General features: G+C 40.0%; 1 protein-coding gene across 1 annotated transcript in view; it reads right to left on the bottom strand.

Moving 5' to 3' along the window:
* Positions 1-23,167, bottom strand: part of spen (spen family transcriptional repressor) — a 71,347-nt gene that overhangs the window by 1,985 nt on the left and 46,195 nt on the right. The window contains exons 4-14 of the mRNA XM_061974993.1: positions 21,120-21,277; positions 20,840-21,040; positions 19,017-19,168; positions 15,093-15,218; positions 14,861-14,974; positions 14,655-14,768; positions 14,481-14,581; positions 4,629-12,339; positions 4,190-4,534; positions 671-865; positions 435-593 (exon numbers count right to left, since the gene is read on the bottom strand). Coding sequence (XP_061830977.1) covers positions 435-593; positions 671-865; positions 4,190-4,534; positions 4,629-12,339; positions 14,481-14,581; positions 14,655-14,768; positions 14,861-14,974; positions 15,093-15,218; positions 19,017-19,168; positions 20,840-21,040; positions 21,120-21,277 — 9,376 coding nt within the window. The remainder of the gene's footprint in view (positions 1-434; positions 594-670; positions 866-4,189; positions 4,535-4,628; positions 12,340-14,480; positions 14,582-14,654; positions 14,769-14,860; positions 14,975-15,092; positions 15,219-19,016; positions 19,169-20,839; positions 21,041-21,119; positions 21,278-23,167) is intronic.

Raw genomic sequence — 23,167 nt, 5'->3', positions numbered from 1 at the left:
ACCTGAGAAGCTTAAAAAGTGTTGTTAAAAGGAAAGGCCATGTAACACAGTGGTGAACATGCCTTTTCCCAACTACTTTGGCACGTGTTGCAGCCATGAAATTCTAAGTTAATTATTATTTGCAAAAAAAAAATAAAGTTTATGAGTTTGAACATCAAATATCTTGTCTTTGTAGTGCATTCAATTGAATATGGGTTGAAAAGGATTTGCAAATCATTGTATTCCATTTATATTTACATCTAACACAATTTCCCAACTCATATGGAAACGGGGTTTGTATTTTCACTTCTATGATAGTTAGGAATTGTCCTAAAATCGCTTGTACAATTCAATACAGATCGTATTTTATTGATTAATAATCATTTTTTTATCGACAAAAAAAGAAGTGATCCAGTGTTACAGAGCAGTGCTGTGATGTTTATGTGCGCACAGACCTGATTGGATCCAGGATTGGGCACATTGATGATGCCAGCTGCCTGTTTGGCTTGCAGATAGGTGATGAAGCCGCTTTTCAGGGCCTGCGTTTGACTGAGGACATCATCCTGGTCTCGTCCACACGGCAAAGCCAGCAGCAGACAGTAGTCGTTGTCCACCTGCCATATATGTTCCATCAATACAGTTGAACGGCGGCGCTCGGTCTACCCATCCTTCTGACATCACGGAGCCTTACCGTCAGTCGACGCGCCACACTGTCCAGTTGAGAGGCTTCCAGCCTCATCCTCTGGACAATGCGAAGAAGAGAACCTCCCTCTGGAGGCGGCAGTGAGCGTTGAGCCAGTAGAGTGTTGCCAGAGACAAAATGCAACTGGACGGCAGCCTGGTCGTTCTTCAGTGCCAAGAGACCCTGCCACATGATGGGGTACGTCTGTACAAACAACACACATTTGACTTGTTATTATACTCTTTAAACTTCTTTATATCCTTCATTCAAGTAGAATCTATCAAATTCAATGTCCCTAAAGCAAATGTGTAAGTGGTTTTCACTGAGGGCCACATCGCAGTTATGTTTGGCCCCATAGGGCCACTTCTAATACTGAATAATAGTTTTACACAATTTTTTTAATGCATTTTTTTGGTAGATTATCTAAAAACTAATATTTTTTAAAATATGGTAAGTTGCAATAATTTTTTTTCTTTCTTTCTTTAGTTTATTTCGAACATGAACACACTTACATCATAATACATCACACAATTTCATATCATTTCATTTTACATCATGCCCGAAAAGGAGTAGGAAGAAGCCAAGCTTATTTAATCCTACCCCTTTCCCCACTTCAAAGCATTTACAAATATATAGAATCATTTACTGACCTTTTTACATAATAAAATAACATCTATGAATTAGTATACAACAGTTTTGTAATATGTAATTAATTAATTAATTCAGTCATTATTAACATACTGAGATGAAGAATATCTTATTTTCAATAAGGTTGAAAGTATTTCTCATAATTCTTCTTCTTTGTACTCTGTAAGCACTATTATTTTGAACAACCTCTTAAACTGGATCATATCAGTACCATTTTTAACTTCTTTACTTAATCCATTCCATAATTGAATTCCACATACTGATATGCTAAAAGTTCCAAGTGCATATAAATGTTTTAAATAATTTTTTCCTCTAAGGTTATATTTCTCCTCTTTAGTTTCAAATTGAGGGTATATTGCTGTAAATATAAAAAAACAGTACTGCTGTTTTTATGGTTGAAAAAAAGGCAGCTCAGTTGCCAGAATTCTGCTGTAAAATTCACAGTTGTAAAAAAACCTGCAATTTTACAGTAACATTTTGGCACCTGAGCTGCAAGTTTGTGTCTTTTTTTTGGCAACTGTAGATTTTTTGGCGTATTACTGTAAATGCCAAAAATGGCACCAGAGTTTATTACAGTAAAAAAAAGTACCGTATTTTTCGGACTATAAGTCGCAGTTTCTTTCATAGTTTGGACGGGCTCCAGTGCGACTTATATATGTTTTTTTCCTTCTTTATTATGCATTTTCGGCAGGTGCGACTTATACTCCAGTGCGATTTATAGTCCGAAAAATACGGTACTGTTTTTTTCCACTTAGAAAAAAATGCTTTAAAAACCACAAAATATTTCACAATTTTACCATGAAATCTATTGCTACTTTTACGTGGCACAATTTGATGGATAACTTGCTTTGAAATCATTATTAGTAGTATTTATTTCTATTTTAAAATGGTTTGAATGTTTGATAATACATTTTTGCATGATTAGCCAATATTTACCGTATTTTTCGGAGTATAAGTCGCACCGGAGTATAAGTCGCACCTGCCGAAAATGCATAATAAAGAAGGAAAAAAACATATAAATCGCACTGGAGCCCGGCCAAACTATGAAAAAAACAGCGACTTATAGTCCGAAAAATATGGAAAGTTAAAATAATTTGCGATTACATGGAGTGCATCTATTTTTTAAGTAAGAAAACATTTAGTTAGAAAAGCAACAGTACTTTATTGATACATATCATTTACAGGCTTTCGAAGGCCAAATAAAATGAAGTGGTGGGCCACATCTGGCCTCCGGGCCTCGAGTTTGACACCTGTGCCCTAAAGTCACAGGTTTCTCGGGGAACATATCACACTGGCACAAATATAAGGCGAAACTGAATATAAGACGACTTGTGTTTTTAAGACCAGCTTTTGGAAAATTATTTAAGAATCAAAAATAAAAGCAGACATAAAAATCGATATTTTTGTAATAATCAGTATAATAAGTGGCGATCGCACCAACCACGCAAATACAACCAATCACCGCAAATTAGGTGTGGCCTTGCAACTTTGTGCAATTCCCATTTTTGGTCATTAGCGTCATTTCCGCGTATTTATTGTGTAGACCAGGGGTCGGCAACCCGCGGCTCTAGAGCCGCATGCGGCTCTTTAGCGCCGCCCTAGTGGCTCTTTGGAGCTTTTTCAAAAAATGTATGAAAAATGGAAAAAGATGAGGGGGAAAAAAAATCTATTTTTGTTTTAATATGGTTTCTGTAGGAGGACAAACATGACACAAACCTCCCTAATTGTTACAAAGCACACTGTTTATATTAAACATGCTTCACTGATTCGAGTATTTGGCGAGCGCCGTTTTGTCCTACTAATTTTGGCGGTCCTTGAACTCACCGTAGTTTGTTTACATGTATAACTTTCTCCGATTTTCTAGGACGTGTTTTATGCCACCTCTTTTTCTGTCTCATTTTGTCCACCAAACTTTTAAGGTTGTGCATGAAAGGTGAGTTTTGTTGATGTTATTGACTTGTGTGGAGTGCTAATCAGACATATTTGGTCACTGCATGACTGCGAGCTAATCGATGCTAACATGCTATTTAGGCTAGCTATATGTACATATTGCATCATTATGCCTCATTTGTAGCTATATTTGAGGCCATTTAGTTTCCTTTAAGTCCTCTTAATTCTATGACACACTATCTGTACGTAATATGGCTTTAAATTCTTTGCGGCTCCAGACAGATTTGTTTTTGTATTTTTGGTCCAATATGGCTCTTTCAACATTTTGGGTTGCCGACCCCTGGTGTAGACAAAGCAGGAGCAGCAACGTCTAACAACATGTCAACTCTTCATTGCTGTTCCTTTCCTGTTCCTGTCTGCAGCGCTTAGCTTTCTGGGTAATGTATTGTACAAACATTTAGCAACACACCTGCATCCTGACTCCTAGGCTTACACATATTTATACATCGATTAACCGTTATTTCTTTATCCAGGAACATATTCTCATTGGCAATGCAGTCCTAGCAAAGAAGCAGCATTTGCATGACTGAAATGTTGAAGTGTGATGATAATCTCTCATTTTCTCTCGTTTACCAACAAAAAATGTGCACTATAGATTGCGTCCAACAGTTCATGAAGGGGTTAATATGCATGAATACCTATGCATGTTTAGGATGGATAAACAGAACACCACATTGCTCGGGGGTGTTTCTTTCTGTAATTAGTTTTTTTACTACTAATCACCTTTGATGCAGGTTCACAAATTTACAAGAACATACATATTTTGTTTTTGTTATTATTAACAATAGTTTTACACGTGCAAATTTGAATGTGTGCCATAAAATAGTGTACACGGTTAACAAAGATTCAATTAGTAAAAAGGAAAATTGGTCAACCGATGTCCCAAAACATATTACGGCTAGTAATGGTTCCACTATGTATTATTCCTACCGTCAAAAGCTGGACCATGTCAATGGAGCGATGCCCGGAACGTTCCGTCTTGGCATCAGGCCGCGGCTGAAGTGAACTCGATGTGGGCACCACAGGCAGTGGTGTTGTCAAGAAACCTGGAGGGCTTTTCTGTGGCGATAGCTCCGGTTTGTGATTCAGGCCTATGGGAGTCTTCATAGGAGACTGGTAGGAGGGCGACACTCCCTCCCGTGGTATACGGGACATGTGAGGGATGTCAGAAGAGGTAGAACGGCGGAGGTGGGGACTCTCGGGCTTGACGTCGCCAACTCCCACAAACGACTGGGACATTTTCCGCCTATGACCCAGTTCATGATCCAGAGGAATCTGATATTTGAAAATGAGGAAATAGATCAGAATAAAGATACATGATAAGGTAAGCGTATTCTACAAATGTGCTTAGTCATGAATAAAAGCATACCTGTGAAGATGTGCAGCTTTGGTTTACCAGGCTGTGTACTGATGAAGAATGTCCAGTTAACTGCGGAGGGAAGCCCCGTGTGTCATGATACACGGGAAATGAGGCAGCACTCCCATGATGCACCAGCTGGATGCCGTGAGGGTGAGGAGACACCATTACAGGACTTGATGTGTGGACTGCCCTGATTCTACTTTCATTGGTAGGCGAATGGATCAGCTGTCCTTCCAGTGGTTTGTGGGCTTCTTTTCTTGAAATTTCACTGCTTTTCCTCACTACAAGACCCTGAGAAGGGCCCGTAATGTTGCTTGATGACGTTGTCCCAGGATCTGAAGCGTGTCTTGTTTCAACACCGGCCTGCTCTCCGAGTTGCTGATGTGTGATGATGCGCTGGTGCATGTCTCTATACTGGTCCATACATAAGCTTTGATGGTGGCCCCTGCGATCACTGTGAAGCATTACGCCATCTGATTGAAGCTGTGGTACTGAGGGTCTGCTAAGGTCTTGGTTAAACGGTCTGGAGTCTTCCTCATTTACACCACCACTTGACAATGACCCTTGGGAAGCTGAATGAGACTGCCTGATGACAACAGACTGAGAGATGCCCGAGTGTTGCAGAGGAGAAGAGAGAGAATTACTTCGTCTTCCATAATTTATAGCAGACATAGGCGTCGCATTCATCCTGGCTTCGTTGGTCACACACTGGGTGACACTTTGAGGTTGCATTATGACAGAAGACTGTTCTGAGTGCGGATGTTGTACAGTGGCACTATAAGCAGGTATTGACATGCCATGACCCATGACGACCGAGGTTCCCGGTGAACTGCCAGGAGTACAGGGTTTGCCAAAAGGTGAGGGGGAGTGAACAGTTTGTGGGGACTGGGGATCTTGTTTCAAATGTAGAGCTGCGCGATCAGTTGGTGTGGCAGGGCTGGAGTTACTACGTGATCCAGAAAATGAGGAATGATGAGGGCTTTTGATGGGGCTTAGGTTAGACTGTTGGACAGATTTGCCAACATCTAGCCTTTTTGAAAGGGTTTCTGTTCCTAGTCTATTTCCATGCTGTTTTTGTATCAAAGCCTGGTTGTACACCAAGACTTGAGGAGAAGAAACGGGCTGTGGAAACATTTTAACCACACTGCCCGGCGATGTTGTATGATATGAAACTTCAGGCTTGTCATATCTTCGACTGTCCTGCTTGGTGCAGGAAATGACAGGTTGAGCGTTGTGATACTGGCTGCTAGAAAGAACACTGGTGTGCCCATAAGCAGATGGACTTAGAGACAATTTTATGTTGGGTGTCTGGGACGATGCAACAACGGAATCTTGCTTTGTGTGCGATTTAGGCACAGATTGCTGAAACTCAATGTCCCCAGCATTGGCTTGAGGAATTTGACTTATTTTGGCTCTCATTCTGTGGGGTACTTCGGTCTTCTGTCCTGAATAACTTAGAACAACAACACCTTCTGATGTATTTACTCTAAGGCCAGGAAGTGAGCGGGTTGTCTCCACAACAGATCGTCCTCTAGTTGCTTCTTTAACCATATCCAGGTCACGGTTCCGATTATTCTCATTTGAATTTGCTCTGAATTTTTGTTTGGGCAAAAACTGACACATGCTTCGGCTACTAAGGGAAATGCGTGGAGTTTCGTCTGTATCGTAAGGTATCGGAATGCGACTTATCACTGAGGTAGCTGGGGAAATGACTGTATGTTGGGTGTTCTCAGCACAATTCTTTTGGGACTCAGTCAGTGGAGAAGGTTTGTGATGCATAGACTGGGGGGGTAAAGAGAATCTTTCCTCCACATGCTTTGGACCCATTGCAACAGAGGGATTTTCATTTTCTGACATCTGTAAAGGATCTGACAGAGTAGATGTCACCGTAGTGCTGGGTATAGAATTACTGTGTGATGCAGACACATATTTGGGTTCCATTAGAATTTTTCTTAAGGTACTGGAACTCGGATTGACATCAGAAGCCTTTGTATCAGGAGGCATTGGAGGATTGATTGAAGAGTGTCCAAGTGAAGTGGAAGCTGATACTGAAGAAGTTGCCACTGTTACGTGGCAAGGTGGGGCAATAAAGATTCTACTTTCTTCAGTTCTCTGAGGCCAGCTTGGCGAAATTGCCATTTTGGCAGGTCTTATTAAGGGTACACCTGACTGGGTCACAGGTTGTAAACGGGCAGGTGCAGGGGTAAGACTAGAGGAAGATGGTTCTGCTGCTTGCAAATGCTTTTTGCAATTAGAGAGGGTGCTTGAATTTGAATGAAAAGCTGATTCTTTAGGAACTGGCTGTTCAACTTCTGGTTGTTCTGCCTCCTTGGGTGTGCCTAATGATATAGCACTTGCAACATCACGTCTACATGTAGCAACAGCCGTGACCACAGATCCTGCTACGGTCGTCCCTGTTGTAATAACTGCTGCCTTGGAATTTATGATTTCTGGATCCTCCGGGATTGACTCAGGTAGTTTCAGAGGGGAGGGCTCTGGATGTACTCTTTGTTTAGCAGATTTTTCTTTCTTATTCACGGCACATTTACGAGTTCTTGACTTTCTCGGGGATTTGGCTCTAACCTTTCCAATTTTCTTAGGTGTAACTGGGCATGGGGAATCCGCAGTAATCTTAGATTCTGCCATTAGACCCTTTGGACTGCTCATTGAAAGACCATCATCTGAGTCGGCAGCAAGAATATTATTTATAACCATGTGTGTTTCAGGTTCCATCATCTCACTGGAAGAGGCAGACAGCAAAGAATCAGGTGTGGGGATTAAGGCTGTGAAAGTCGGAGGTGCAGTGAAAGCATCTGCATCTGCACATGCTTCTTCAGCTGTGATGGAATCAATAGCAGCAGCAAGTTCTGTTTCACTTGAAGGGTTAGCTCGCTTTTCCTCTTCAACCTCACTTCGTGGCTCCGACACTGCAGGAGGTAATGTGGGGGGTTGAGCAGTAGCAGTCTCCTTGTAAGGCCGTGGAGTTTGCTCTACTGTAAGTTTGGCAATATTTTCAACAGCCTGTTCCAGTTCCATTTGATGTGCCAGGATCGTGGAAGCTGGCAGCACAGCTTCAGATACAGCGTCTTCATTGTTTTGCATATCAGGCTCCTTTGACTGTTTTGGAAAGCAAATAGTTTTTGATTCTTCCTTTTCTACTAATGTCTTGGTTTTCTTAATGCTGGCTTCAAATGATTCAGAGTCCTCATTCTCAGACCGAAGTAAACCTTTAACATCATCAACGCTTACACGGATTTCAAGATTTCTTAGGGTGTGGGACTTATCTTCAATGGCTTGCTTGGTATTTCGTTTCAACCTTGGTGTTTTCATTTTTACACTATTTTCAGGGTGTTTGCTCTCTGTGAGGGTTATACTTGTGTTCTCAATATTCCCATTAGTAGATAAAGGGGCAGCACCTTTTTCCTTTTTATGAGTTTGCAATGTTGTGTCAATTTTTTCTGGTAACTTTTCAAATGGATTACAGTCTTTTGGTTTCAGCTCTGATTCATCAACATTTGTCATGGTGGTTTGTTCTACAGTAGTGCCCTCAGACGGTTTATCAAATCTACCGACTATTTTATTAACTGGAGTTGATGAAGTCACTTGTGTTTGCTGGACTTTCTGAGTCCTGGGAGAACGCCATCCCTCAAATGATTTCACAACTTGCGGAGTGGTTGAGTTCTCTCCAACATGAGCGCTATCCTCCGTTTTCTGCGGATCCACTTTTACTAGTAATGTATTGTCAACTTTTGGTTTGACACCTCTTTTAGGTGGCCGTCCTCTTCTAGGATTGGTAGTTGGAATTTGAACATCTTGCTGTATTGGTTCTTTGTCAGTAATACGTTTACGCATTGTTCGTGATGGCTCAACTGCCTCCTTAGCAGGCTGTTCTCCTTCATGTATAGTGGCATATACTGATCTCACGTTCCTTCGCCGTGTTCTGCCATGAACCAAAGTTGACTCAATGTTTTGTTCAGATTCTGTTGCATTCATTGATGACTTTGAAGTGGTTTTACATTCGACTGCTCCTTTTGAGGCTTCCGCCCTGGAAGATGAGCTCCTTTTCAGTTTCTCTCTATCAATACGTTCACTCTTTCGTGTTGCGGGTTTATCTTTTGGGGGAGGTTTTGTTGTGCGTAATATTGGCAGCGTTTTTGCCCTTTTGTTCTTTGGCTGTCTTCGGTTTGTCACTGGTTTTTCAACTTCCAGCTCTGGCATACATACTTCAATGTCTATCTCTGTTGTCTTGGATTCTTCAAAATTATGTGTTTCCTGAGTTTCTGTTTTAGATTCAGTCTTTTCATCACATACATTTTTCACCTTTGTATCCTCAAGGAAGGTATCTGAGGTATCTGCATTATCACGTTCTAAACTAGTTACACAACTCCCGGGAGTTAGAGGCTTAACCTCCACAAGATGATTCTGTTTCATTGTCAAACTCTCCCCTAGTTCTACTTTTGGGACAGTTAACTCTATTTTTGTTTCTACTTCATTTTCTGGCTCTGAAAGTAAAAGTGGAGGGTTTATAGTTAGTTCAGGAGTGAGCGCTTTCAAGATTTCGAGAACAGGAGGAGATAGAGAGGCGTCAAGAACTGGCTCGACACGTTCTTGTTGAGATGGCACATATTGATCATTGGGCGATGTGACATTATTTTCTGGTAGAGGAGTTTCTTTTGGGCATGGAAGAGATGGGGAAACAGATGTGGGGGTCACATGGGCACTAAGTGATTTTTCATCAACCTTCGATTCTGTATTAGTAGTCTTCTCATCAGAGAGCAAATCATCACAACCTGGCACAACATTCTGTTTAATATCCGCCCCAACTGAATTATTCTCATGTTCAGGTGGACAATGGCCCTTGTCTCTTTGCTGTTGAAGCTCCAAAAACCGACTGCGGAATAGTACTATGGGCTCTCGTGGAACATCACCATCTTCAGATTCAGTCTGTACATCAGGAACCACTGGATTTGTACAATTCTTTTCAACTCCAGTTTCTGAATGTTGCTCTTTACGCTCAAGGTGCTGCAAACGACGAGAATCCTGTTCAAAGATCGAGCTATGAAGGAAGCGGGAGGCAAACAATTCCTGACGTTCTTGGTCGTGAGGCTTAAGTTCCTCTTTTTTGTCATGTAGGTTTTCATCAGAATTTGCACGGGTTTTCTTCTTTTTCATATACCAAGAAGGAATTGGACGGGGTGCTAACTCTACCTTATTTTTATCCGAGTAGCTGTGCGTGGTTGGAAAGCGTGATGGGAGAAAGGACCAGTTGTCTTCTCGTGCAGAGTAAAGTGTCTTTGCTCTTTCAAGGAGTGCTTTTGTATCAGGGGTTATGGTTTTATCTAATGCAAAGGAGTAAAATTTATTCTTTTCTAATGAACCAGAAAGTTTCATCTCCGTCATCCTTTCATCACGCTCCCTGAGGATATAAGACAAGGAACGACTGGACTTGGGAGATATGCGTTTTCTATCACCATCATCATCTGAATCAGACTGTACTTCTCCTGGTTCTAAATCCTGACCAAGGCATTTACCAATGGTTTCATGTTTTCTAAGCTCACTTGGGAAAGTCATTTCCATTTTTGGAGAATCGGACGAAACCTTTCCTACCCAATGGTTCACCGAGTCCCCACTGCAGCCAAGAAATGAGGTCTTTAGCTTTGGTTGCTCAGTTCCAGATGTCTGAAAATGTCTAGTTGTCAGGCCCAAACTATTTTTCAATGACTGTGTGTTTGACATATCTTCTTTTATTATAGGAGACTTTCTATCTTTGTTTATGACTGATGCAGAAATCTGGATAGTTTCATCTTCCCTCTTTAACGAAATAGCAACTGCTGTGGATGTTAGACGCTCTAAAATCTCCTCATCCAACTTTTGGGACGTTCCAAAGTGTCGCTCTATTTTTGAAGTAACTATTTCCGAGTCAAAAGTCTCATTTCTTTTTCTTTTACACAGAGAGAAGTCGTCATTGTTTATGTCCTGGTTTGATTTTTTCATATCATGTTTGAGATAATCAGTCCCAAAATCTTGAGCTTCATTGCTCGATGAAGTGTCATACTTCACGTCACGCTTGTCCAGATCACACAGCTTGGCATGCAGCCATCGGTTCTGCTCTGTATGTTTTGTGAAAGTATTAGTCTGACCAATGTGCGCCAACTGTTCCTCATCTTCGGATTCTCTGCAATGCTTTCCACTTTGTTCCTTTTCACACATAACCTCTCTCTCGTCATCCAAATCAAGGGTGCCATAACTCGATGTCTTTGCGAGACTGGAGCTATTTTCACTTTTTGAGCCCAATAATTCCATTTTTAAGTAGGGATAGTGTAATCGCCCTGAAAGTTCATTGGAGAGTGCTGCTTGCTGGGACTTTGGCTGAATAGAACGGCTTAAGGAGTTGTTTTCACAATCTTGTCCCTCATTAGGACTGTTAATTGAAAATATCCGCACAGATTTATCCCTGTTATGCTCCTTTTTAAGCATCTTTTTTATGAAAACATTCTTATCGAACTCTGGGTCTTTATTATTCCAAGGCTTATGAAGTATAGATGTACCAAGGTCATCCTCACTAATTCTCTTCTGTCGATCATTTTTGCCCGAGTCTTCAAACCGCCTTTTTCTTGCAGCTAAACGATCAAAATCCATAGAAATGCCACTGTCAAAACTAATTTCCGATTTTCCATGTTTTTTAGACTTTATTTTCACATCCATATCAATATGTTCCACTAAACTGTGCATGCTTTTATCTCTTGTTGTCTTTGCTTGCTTAGTGATATCCCCTTTTGAAGACTCTGTGCGAAAAAGAGGGCTTCTTTGGTCAGCTGAAGGTGATGCCAGTCTAGGACTGTCACTCCCGCCCCTCAATACTTGTTTTTCATGACTAACCAGTTTGACTTCTTTTTCCTTCACACGCGTTAGTTGCACCACACAAGGCAGAAGATCTAACTTGGCTTTAATTGAGCCATCTTTCGGAATTTTACTATTTTTACTTTGAACAGAAGACTGGGTCAAGTCAGGGTTTGTGTGTCTATCAAGTTCAGGCTCCGTATCACATGTTTGAATGATTGGTGAAGTAATTTTGAGCTTTTTAAGTCGCTGTCTTTCACTTTTGTCCTTGTCCCCTCGATCTTTCCGTCCAGTCCGCTTCTCCTTTTCCACAATGTTCACCATTTCAACTTCAAACACACGATCCTTTTCAAATTTCTCAGTCTTAGTGTAACGTTCCGGGCGCAACTTTTCAAGTTTTTCAAATCTGGGCGGGGAGACTGAACTGCAGCTACCACTTCTTTCGGAAGATCGACAACATATTTGGCGGTCCGATTCATTTGGTATCCTTTCAGAGAGGGAAGGTGATACTGTGGGGCTCGCGGGACGACGAGAAGTAACAAGCGTTGGGCTTTGGCTCCGTTCAACGGTTCTTCTCCCGTGGTCATGACCACGATCCGTCTCAAAGCGCTCTCTCTCCCTCTCACGTTCCCGTTGCAAATAACTGTATTTACGAATATCTTGCTCATAAGGATCGGCTCTATATTCCCGATATTCCCTGGTGTCTTCATAGTATTGTGGATCGTAGTAATCTCCTTGATATGGATCCCATTCGGTGTAGAACTCCCGACTTCTGGTTGTGTATTTACGCCGAGGATCTTCAGCATAAGTCCCCGGTGTGCGGACATTTTCATAATATTGTCTTTCTGTTTGAAACTCATACTGAGAGCGTCGATCATCCCTGCCAAGCAAAGTGAAAAATAATGCATATTAAATACAATGACTGACATTTGAAGAGCGTATAGACCAGTGGTTCTTAACCTGGGTTCGATGGAACCCAGGGGTTCGGCGGAGGTCAAGACACACCCGACTCATCGTGTAAATAAAAACTTCTCCCTATCGGCGTATTACGGATACGGCAACAGCAGAAGTCACACTGATTTGCAGGTGTGTAATTTGTTGTGAGTTTATGCACTGTGTTGGTTTTGTTCTTTGAACAAGGTGATGTTCATGCACGGTTCATTTTGTGCACCAGTAAAAAAACATGGTAACACTTTAGTATGGGGAACATATTCACCATTAATTAGTTGCTTATTGAAATGCAAATTAGTAACATATTGGCTCTTAACTAGTCATTATTAAGTACTTATTAATGCCTTATTCGGCATGGCCTTATTATAACCCTAACCCTCTAACCCTGACCCTAACCCTCTAACCCTAACCAAATAACTGTAAATTAAAGACCTACTGAAATGAAATTGTTTTATTTAAACGGGGATAGCAGATCCATTCTATGTGTCATACTTGATCATTTCGCGATATTGCCATATTTTTGCTGTAAGGTATTAGTATAGAACAACGACGATAAAGTTCGCAACTTTTGGTCGCTGATAAAAAAAAGCCTTGCCTGTACCGGAAGTAGCATGACGTCACAAGTTGAAAGTCTCCTCACATTTCCCCATTGTTAACACCAGCAGCGAGAGCGATTGGGACCGAGAAAGCGAAGATTAACCCATTAATTTGAGCCAGGATGAAAGATTCGTGGATGAGGAACGTGAGAGTGAAGTATTAGAGTGCAGTGCAGGACGCATTTTTTTCGCTCTGACCGTAACTTAGGTACAAGGGCTCATTGGATTCCACACGCTCTCCTTTTTCTATTGTGGATCACGGATTTGTATTTTAAACCACCTCGGATACTATATCCTCTTGAAAATGAGAGTCGAGAACACGAAATGGACATTCACAGTGACTTTTATCTCCACGACAATACATCGGTGAAGCACTTTAGCTACGGAGCTAACGTGATAGCATCGGGCTTAACTGCAGATAGAAACAAAAGAAATAAACCCCTGACTGGAAGGATAGACAGAAAATCAACAATACTATTAAACCATGGACCTGTAACTACACGGTTAATGCTTTCCAGCCTGGCGAAGCTTAACAATGCTGTTGCTAACGACGCCATTGAAGCTAACTTAGCTACGGACCTCTTCAGAGCTATGATAAAAACATTAGCTCTCCACCTACGCCAACCCTCATCTGCTCATCAACACCGTAGCTCACCTGCGTTCCAGCGATCGACGGAGCGACGAAGGACTTCACCCGATCATCGATGCGGTCGGCGGCTAGCGTCGGATAGCGCGTCTGCTATCCAAGTCAAAGTCCTCCTGGTTGTGTTGCTGTAGCCAGATGCTAATACACCGATCGCACCTACAGCTTTCTTCTTTCCAGTCTCTATTGTTCATTAAACAAATTGCAAAAGATTCACCAACACAGATGTCCAGAATACTGTGGAATTTTGCGATGAAAACTGAGCTTTTTGTATTGGATACAATGGCATCCCAATACTTCCGTTTCAACCATCGACGTCACGCGCATACGTCATCGTACCTAGACGTTTTCAACCGGAAGTTTCGCAGGAAATTTAAAATTGCACTTTATAAGTTAACCCGGCCGTATTGGCATGTCTTGCAATGTTAAGATTTCATCATTGATGCTTGCTTGCTTGCTTGTGGCTGTCCATCGATTACGATGATGACGTTGCTCCAGTAATGGGTTATTGATGATTGATTCATCATTGATGTATAAACTATCAGACTGCGTGGTCAGTAGTAGTGGGTTTCAGTAGGCCTTTAAGTCTTTGTTACTTAGAATATGTTCCCCTAGTATCCAAATAACTCTAAATTAAGTCTCTGTTACTTAGAATATGTTCCCCATACTAAAGTGTTACCAAAAACATATAACTTTGTCTTGAATTTGGAAAAAAACAAAACATTTTATTTTTCACTAAAGAAGGGTTCGGTGAATGCGCATATGAAACTGGTGGGGTTCGGTACCTCCAACAAGGTTAAGAACCACTGGTATAGAGTTAAGGAAACAAACCTTCTTTCAGAAAGAATATCATAAAAATCTCTAATGTCTTGACCAGATGCTTGCATTGAACGGTAGAAAGCCATCTGACTCTCCTGGTTTGCAAAGTCCACCTAAAAAAACGAAATAAAGTTATATTAGTAGTTGATTTTACAGCCACTCAAGACACTTTTAGGGCAGGCTTACTTTTATTTTAGTGCCTCCTATCTTCCATCCCTTTGTGTCTTTTACAGCAGCTTGAGCATATTCAATGTTGTTATACAGGATGAGGGCCATTCCTTTCATACGATCAAACACAACCTGCAAAAGAAGATGAGGTTTCGATGAATTTGTGCACCGGAGGCAAAGAATTGCAACACCATTGCAAAAAAGTCAGCATACACTTTAATTACCTTGACAACATGTCCATAGCGGCAGAAATGACGGGTAAGAAACTGCTCGGTCGTGTTTGATGCTAATCCATCAAGCCAGACACAAGTTGTCGGCATACTCTTTCCAAAGCCCAGCTGAAAAACAACAATTTGTTGTCAAAATAAGACTACAAAAAAAGTTTTGTGCATTATTAATAGCCTTAGCCTGTTGATAGGTAGTGTCAAGACCCATTTTTGATGGAACAATTTTCACCTTAAGTCTATTGTTTCCAAGGTACTCTCCATCCATCTTCTTTATGGCTTTGCAGACACTTGCAATGTCACAGTATTGTAGAAAGGCATATTGTGGGGCTCCATTCACTTTCTTAATGTCGATATCCTTCGTGACCATTACAAAAAAGAAATATATCATCAGTAAGCAACATCCTGTCAAACTTGGAAGTAATTAGGTGACCTCATTTCGACTGATGACTGTGAACTGCATTTGTGGCATCTCCTATGGCAGGGGTCGGGAACCTTTTTGGCTGAGAGAGCCATGAAAGCCAAATATTTTAAAATGTATTTCCGTGAGAGCCATACGATATTTTTTTTAACAATGAATACAACTAAATGTGTGCATTTTTAAATAAGACCAACATTTTTAGAGTGTGATAAGTGTTCTATTATTTTTAATAACATTGTTATTCTGAAGCTAACCAATAATAACTAAAATACGACTTCTTGAACTGGTGCGGTAGAAAACGGCTGAATAGATTAAAATGCATGAGAATGTTTTATTATTTGAACGTTATTTTTAAAGGGGAACATTATCACAATTTCAGAATTGTTAAAACCATTAAAAATCAGTTCCCAGTGGCTTATTATATTTTTCGAAGTTTTTTTCAAAATTTTACCCATCACGCAATATCCCTAAAAAAAGCTTCAAAGTGCCTGATTTTAACCATCGTTATATACACCCGTCCATTTTCCTGTGACGTCACATAGTGAAGCCAACACAAACAAACATGGCGGAAAGAACAGCAAGCTATAGCGACATTAGCTCGGATTCAGACTCGGATTTCAACGGCTTAAGCGATTCAACAGATTACGCATGTATTGACACGGATGGTTGTAGTGTGGAGGCAGGTAGCGAAAACGAAATTGAAGAAGAAACTGAAGCTATTGAGCCATATCGGTTTGAACCGTATGCAAGCGAAACCGACGAAAACGACACGACAGCCAGCGACACGGGAGAAAGCAAGGACGAATTCGGCGATTGCCTTCTAACCAACGACTGGTATGTGTTTGTTTGGCATTAAAGGAAACTAACAACTATGAACTAGGTTTACAGCATATGAAATACATTTGGCAACAACATGCACTTTGAGAGTGCAGACAGCCCAATTTTCATCAATTAATATATTCTGTAGACATACTCTCATCCGCGCACTTTTCCTGAAAGCTGATCTGTCCAGTTTTGGAGTTGATGTCAGCAGGCCAGGGAAGCTAGGGTCGATAGGGGGTTTAGCTCGCTCGTCTGCGGGAACAAACTGCCGCCATTGCTTGCTGTGCTACCGAGGTCCTTTGTCCCTGAATTGCTCACACACTGCGGCAGATTCAATGGGGGTCTGGCGGCAGATTTCTTTGACTTTATCGTTGGAAATGCATCTGCTTTGAGTGTCGCAGGATATCCACACATTCTTGCCATCTCTGTCGTAGCATAGCTTTCGTCGGTAAAGTGTGCGGAACAATCGTCCAATTTCTTGCCACTTTCGCATCTTTGGGCCACTGGTGCAACTTGAATCCATCCCTGTTCGTGTTGTTACACCCTCCGACAACACACCGACGAGGCATGATGTCTCCAAGGTACGGAAAACAGTCGAAAAAACGGAAAATAACAGAGCTGATTTGACTCGGTGTTTGAGAAAATGGCGGATTGCTTCCCGATGTGACGTCAGCGAATAATAAAAAGGCGTTTAATTCGCCAAAATTCACCCATTTAGAGTTCGGAAATCGGTTAAAAAAATATATGGTCTTTTTTCTGCAACATCAAAGTATATATTGACGCTTACATAGGTCTGGTGATAATGTTCCCCTTTAACACTGTGATTACCAGCGGAATTATTCATTACTTATCGTGTTAAGCAGTGTCAGCTAAGATTTTATCTGAGAGCCAGATGCAGTCATCAAAAGAGCCACATCTGGCTCCAGAGCCATAGGTTCCCTACCCCTGGCCTATGGGTTGTGGCAAAAATGTTTTATAATGATTAAACAAATTTAAAGTTAAGTTTAAGTACCAATGATTGTCACACACACACTAGGTGTGGCGAAATTATTCTCTGCATTTGACCGATCACCCCTGATCACCCCCTGGGAGGTGAGGGGTGCAGTGAGCGGCAGCGGTGGCCACGCCTGGGAATAATTTTTGGTGATTTAACCCCCAATTCCATCCCTTAATGCTGAGTGCCAAGCAGGGAGGTAATGGGTCCCATTTTTTATGACTCGGCCGGGGTTTGAACTCACAACCTAATGCTTAATGATTTATGAATTAGTTGCCCGCCATTTACCTGCAAATTTTTTTTTTGCTTGATAAAGGCCATGTTTTTTTTAACCAATCTTGCTCAAATAAAATTTTTGCAGATCCATAATTTTTTTTATGTGATTGTATGTGGTGCAAATGTGCAAAATTCAAATCAACTTAGTGTTATTTGCAGATGAAACAACAGCATGTTGTTCAGGAGACAACACACAGAAGACAATACAAATAATAACAGAGGAAATGAACACATTAAAAAGATGGTTTGACAAAAACAGACTATCTTTGGATCTCAATAAGACTAAAATGATGCTATTTGGTAACAGTAGAAGAATAGTCAAACACAAATACAAATAGACGGTGTATATATTGAAAAGGTAAAAGAAAACACATTTTTGGGTGTAATAATAGATGATAAAATGAATTGGAAATCTCATGTAAAAAATATACAACATAAAGTAGCAAGAAACACATCAATAATGAATAAAGAAAAACATGTTCTACACCAAAAATCACTTCATATTCTTTATGGCTCACTAGTGTTACCATATCTGAGTTACTGTGCAGAAATATGGGGAAACTACAAATGTGCGCTTCATTCACTAACTGTGTTACAAAAAAGATCAATTAGAATAATACATAATGTTGGATATAGAGAACATACAAACACTTTATTTATTAAATCACAATTATTGAAATTCAACAATTTGGTGCATTTGCAAACAGCTAAAATGATGTACAAAGCAAACTATAACCTGCTACCTAAGAATGTACAACAATTCTTCTCAACAAAAGAGGAGGAATATAACCTTAGAGGAAAATCTCATTTAAAACATTTGTATGCTCGTACAACACTTAAAACCTTTAGTATATCAGTATGGACAATATTTACCATATTTATTTACATATTTAATCCACAATAAAAAGCCTGCACAGCATAGGAGGTAGGAAATACTGACTCCCACCCCCTCAGCACACTGGGAACCAGCATTACTCCTCTCTAGTCAGTGTACTAGTCACTTTATACTTTTTATTGTCTTGTTTTTTTTACACTGCCTCTTAGAGTGGTCTTAGGCCATATTGTATATTGCATATTGTGTATATTGTGTTGTTTCTGTATATTGTGTTTTTTTTTTAAATGCAAAGCACCTCAGGGAAGCAACCTAAATTTCGTTGGACCTGTACCTGTACATGCACAACGACAATAAAGATCATTCATTCATTCATTCATTCATTCATGTGGGATTAAATTATGGAACGGATTAAGCAAAGAAATCAATCAAAGCACCAATATGATTCAGTTTAAGAGACTGTTCAAACTACAAATGTTCACAAAGTACACAGACCAAGAATTATGATGAACATCTTGAACCCTTTTTTACCTTTTTATTGAGACAAATATTAATTATTTAATATTTGTATGCTTACTATGGTATATTATTTATTTATTTGTTCACTGTTCTGTTACAGAGAACAAGGAAATGGGATAAAATTGCTATGGTATGAACATGGGTAGGATTAAATAAACTCTGCTTATTACTACTCCTTTTTGGATGTCCTGTAATGAAACAACTGGAATTGTGTGATGCATTACTTTGTATCGTATGCATCTTCCAAATAAACTGAAACTGAACTGAACAGAACTAATGAATATAAACTTACCACAATTTCTCCAAAGCGCTGAAAAATGTTGAGCAGGTCATGGTACGTGGTGGTTTTCTCCAAATTCCCAATGAATAATGTCCGTGTGGCCTTTGGATGAAACTCATCTATCCTTTCATCCAAGGGCCGGAACTCGTTCTCGCTTTCAGTCTCTGAAAAAGATCCATCCCTTGTAATAAATTCATGTACAAACCCTGTTTCCATATGAGTTGGGAAATTGTGTTAGATGTAAATATAAACGGAATACAATGATTTGCAAATCATTTTCAACCCATATTCAGTTGAATATGCTACAAAGACAACATATTTGATATTCAAACTGATAAAAAAATATTTTTGCAAATAATCATTAACTTTAGAATTTGATGCCAGCAACACGTGACAAAGAAGTTGGGAAAGGTGGCAATAAATACTGATAAAGTTGAGGAATGCTCATCAAACACTTATTTGGAACATCCCACAGGTGAACAGGCGAATTGGGAACAGGTGGGTGCCATGATTGGGTATAAAAGTAGATTCCATGAAATGCTCAGTCATTCACAAACAAGGATGGGGCGAGGGTCACCAATTTGTCAACAAATGCGTGAGCAAATTGTTGAACAGTTTAAGAAAAACCTTTCTCAACCAGCTTATTGTAAGGAATTTGGGGATTTCACCATCTACGGTCCGTAATATCATCAAAGGGTTCAGAGAATCTGGAGAAATCACTGCACGTAAGCAGCTAAGCCCGTGACCTTCTATCCCTCAGGCTGTACTGCATCAACAAGCGACATCAGTGTGTAAAGGATATCACCACATGGACTCTGGAACACTTCAGAAACCCACAGTCAGTAACTACAGTTGGTCGCTACATCTGTAAGTGCAAGTTAAAACTCTCCTATGCAAGGCAAAAAACGTTTATCAACAACACCCAGAAACGCCGTCGGCTTCGCTGGGCCTGAGCTCATCTAAGATGGACTGATACAAAATGGAAAAGTGTTCTGTGGTCTGAGGAGTCCACATTTCAAATTGTTTTTGGAAACTGTGGACGTCGTGTCCTCTGGACCAAAGAGGAAAAGAACCATCCGGATTGTTATAGGCGCAAAGTTGAAAAGCCAGCATCTGTGATGGTATGGGGGTGTATTAGTGCCCAAGACATGGGTAACTTACACATCTGTGAAGGCACCATTAATGCTGAAAGGTACGTACAGGTTTTGTAGCAACATATGTTACCATCCAAGCAACGTTACCATGGACGCCCCTGCTTATTTCAGCAAGACAATGCCAAACCACGTGTTACATCAACATGGCTTCATAGTAAAAGAGTGCGGGTACTAGACTGGCCTGCCTGTAGTCCAGACCTGTCTCCCATTGAAAATGTGTGGCGCATTATGAAGCCTAAAATACCACAACGGCGACCCCCGGACTGTTGAACAACTTAAGCTGTACATCAAGCAAGAATGGGAAAGAATTCCACCTGAGAAGCTTAAAAAATGTGTCTCCTCAGTTCCCAAACGTTTACTGAGTGTTGTTAAAAGGAAAGGCCATGTAACACAGTGGTGAACATGCCCTTTCCCAACTACTTTGGCACGTGTTGCAGCCATGAAATTCTAAGTTAATCATTATTTGCACAAAAAAAAATAAAGTTTATGAGTTTGAACATCAAATATCTTGTCTTTGTAGTGCATTCAATTGAATATGGGTTGAAAAGGATGTGCAAATCATTGTATTCCGTTTATATTTACATCTAACACAATTTCCCAACTTATACGGAAACGGGGTTCGTATTTTACTTTGAATCTTATTAAGCCACAGAGGACAAACAGTTAGATATGAGAACATACCTGGACCGTTCCAGGCAGTGACATCAATTTGCATTCCAAAAAAAAGCTTTCCCTTTGATGCTCCGAGAGCTTTTTCTTGGTCTTCTTGCTGGCGGAAAAAGACGAGTCCGTAGCGCTCCTCCGAAGCGCCGTGAATTTGTACAGATGTCACCTTTCCGTGCTTTTTAAACTCGTGAAACAAGCCATCCTTTAGACTTGTATCTGTGGTGGAACGGAACATGTATATTTAAGTATGCAGATCAGGGTGCATTTTAATTAGACACCATGTGCTGACAGTCACCTGTAGAGCGCACAGGAAGATTTTGGACCTTGATGCCGAAGCTTTTACGTGGTTCCTCCTTGTCAAGAGATGATAAAGGAAGTGCTGATGGCGCTGGAATAGCGGCTGACTGTACTGAGCGTGCCGGAGACTCATCGCTTGAACTGCTGCTGGAATCACTGGAGCAAAAAAGACACAGGACATGGACACACGCACTGGGTTATTCCTAAATACTAACATGCAAAAACTGCATGGCATGGTCATGGGTAATGAGTTATGATCAAGTGGGAGAAAATTAAAGTTGTCTTGTTGGAGGTCTGCATGGGAGGTCTTTCATGAAACCTTGTACGTGATGAAGTCATTTTGGACATTGATGCAAGGCATCTGCTTCATGCTGTATGATCGGAATGCAAAATCCTGTTTAAAGTGGACCTATGATGAATTTCTTCTATTATTGTATCAATGTTGTTACAATGTTGGATACTTGTGTTAAACAATGCCAAATCATAGGCTTTATGCATCTTGGTCTGAGCTTGCACGAGGGATGGGAATCAAACACCGGGTCTTGTAGAGTAGTGTTAATAATAATAATAATAATAATAATAATAATAATTAGGGATGTCTGATAATGGCTTTTTGCCGATATCCGATATTCCGATATTGTCTAACTCTTTAATTACCGATAGCGATATTAACCGATATATGCAGTCGTGGAATTAACACACTATTGTGCCTAATTTGGACAACCAGGTATGGTGAAGACAGGGGCGTCACTAGCTTTTAAGGACAGGTGGGCTTAGCCCCCAGGAGATGTACAGGATGCGAGCGAATGTTACGCACGAGCACAAAAGTTCACAAACGGCTAACAAAGACTTAGATATTATTCATTGTTATTATTTTTATTTTTTTTAAATGCACGGGACGAAATTAAATGCTCCCCGGGACGATGGCTTTTAACCATTTTTTTTCTTTTTCTTTATATGTATTTATTCATTTTACATTTTATATTAAATGTCTTGGTTTTTCCTCCCTCTGAAAATCCTATGAAATGTTTAACAAGCCATCCTATAATAATAAAACAGCTATTAATGTAACAATACAATAAAACAAATATATTTAATGATGTTGTTTTCATTATTTTAACAATAGGCTAATGTATATTACTTTATATAGATTCTACAAGAAACACAAAATTTAAAAAATTAATTAATTACAATTGCACACACAAGGTTTTGTGCAGCTTAACTCATTGTAAAGGAAGATAATGTGCTTCATACACCTGCAGGACCGCAAGCAAGGTCAGAGAAAATGCAGACTGGAATTTGAGTGATGTGGGCATTTTCTATATGAACAAGTGGAATGGATTGGATACCGACGCACTAAAGGGGCTCTCTACCTTACGCTACTAAGTGAGGGGAAACTGAGTGAATAATAACAGGTTATATGATTATTTATTTAAACTCATATTTGGGCCACTTTATAATGAATATGTCGGCATTTATTTGTAAAAAACAAACAAAAAAAACCACCAAATTATTAACAACGCCAATGGGTGAAGATAAGGTACTTTTTTTAAAAATTAATAAAATAAGATAGATAAATTAAAAACATTTTCTTGAATAAAAAAGAAAGTAAAACAACATAAAAACAGTTACATAGAAACTAGTAATTAATGAAAATGAGTAAAATTAACTGTTAAAGGTTAGTACTATTAGTGGACCAGCAGCATGCACAATCATGTGTGCTTACGGACTGTATCCCTTACAGACTGTATTGATATATATTGATATATAATGTAGGAACCAGAATATTAATAACAGAAAGAAACAACCCTTTTGTGTGAATGAGTGTAAATGGGGGAGGGAGGTTTTTTGGGTTGGTGCACTAATTGTAAGTGTATCTTGTGTTTTTTATGTTGATTTAATAAAAAAAACAAAAAACAAAAAACAAATACGATACTGATAAACCGACACCCATAACTTCCGATGTTACATTTTAACGCATGGGCAGGCCGATATTATCGAACATCCCTAATAATAATGGATTAGATTTTATATCGCGCTTTTCTA

The sequence above is a fragment of the Nerophis lumbriciformis genome, linkage group LG01, assembly GCF_033978685.3.
Source record: "Nerophis lumbriciformis linkage group LG01, RoL_Nlum_v2.1, whole genome shotgun sequence".
Taxonomy (NCBI): Eukaryota; Metazoa; Chordata; class Actinopteri; order Syngnathiformes; family Syngnathidae; genus Nerophis; species Nerophis lumbriciformis.
The sequence above is the reverse complement of the archived record's forward strand: the minus strand, read 5'-3'. Positions and strand labels throughout refer to the sequence as shown.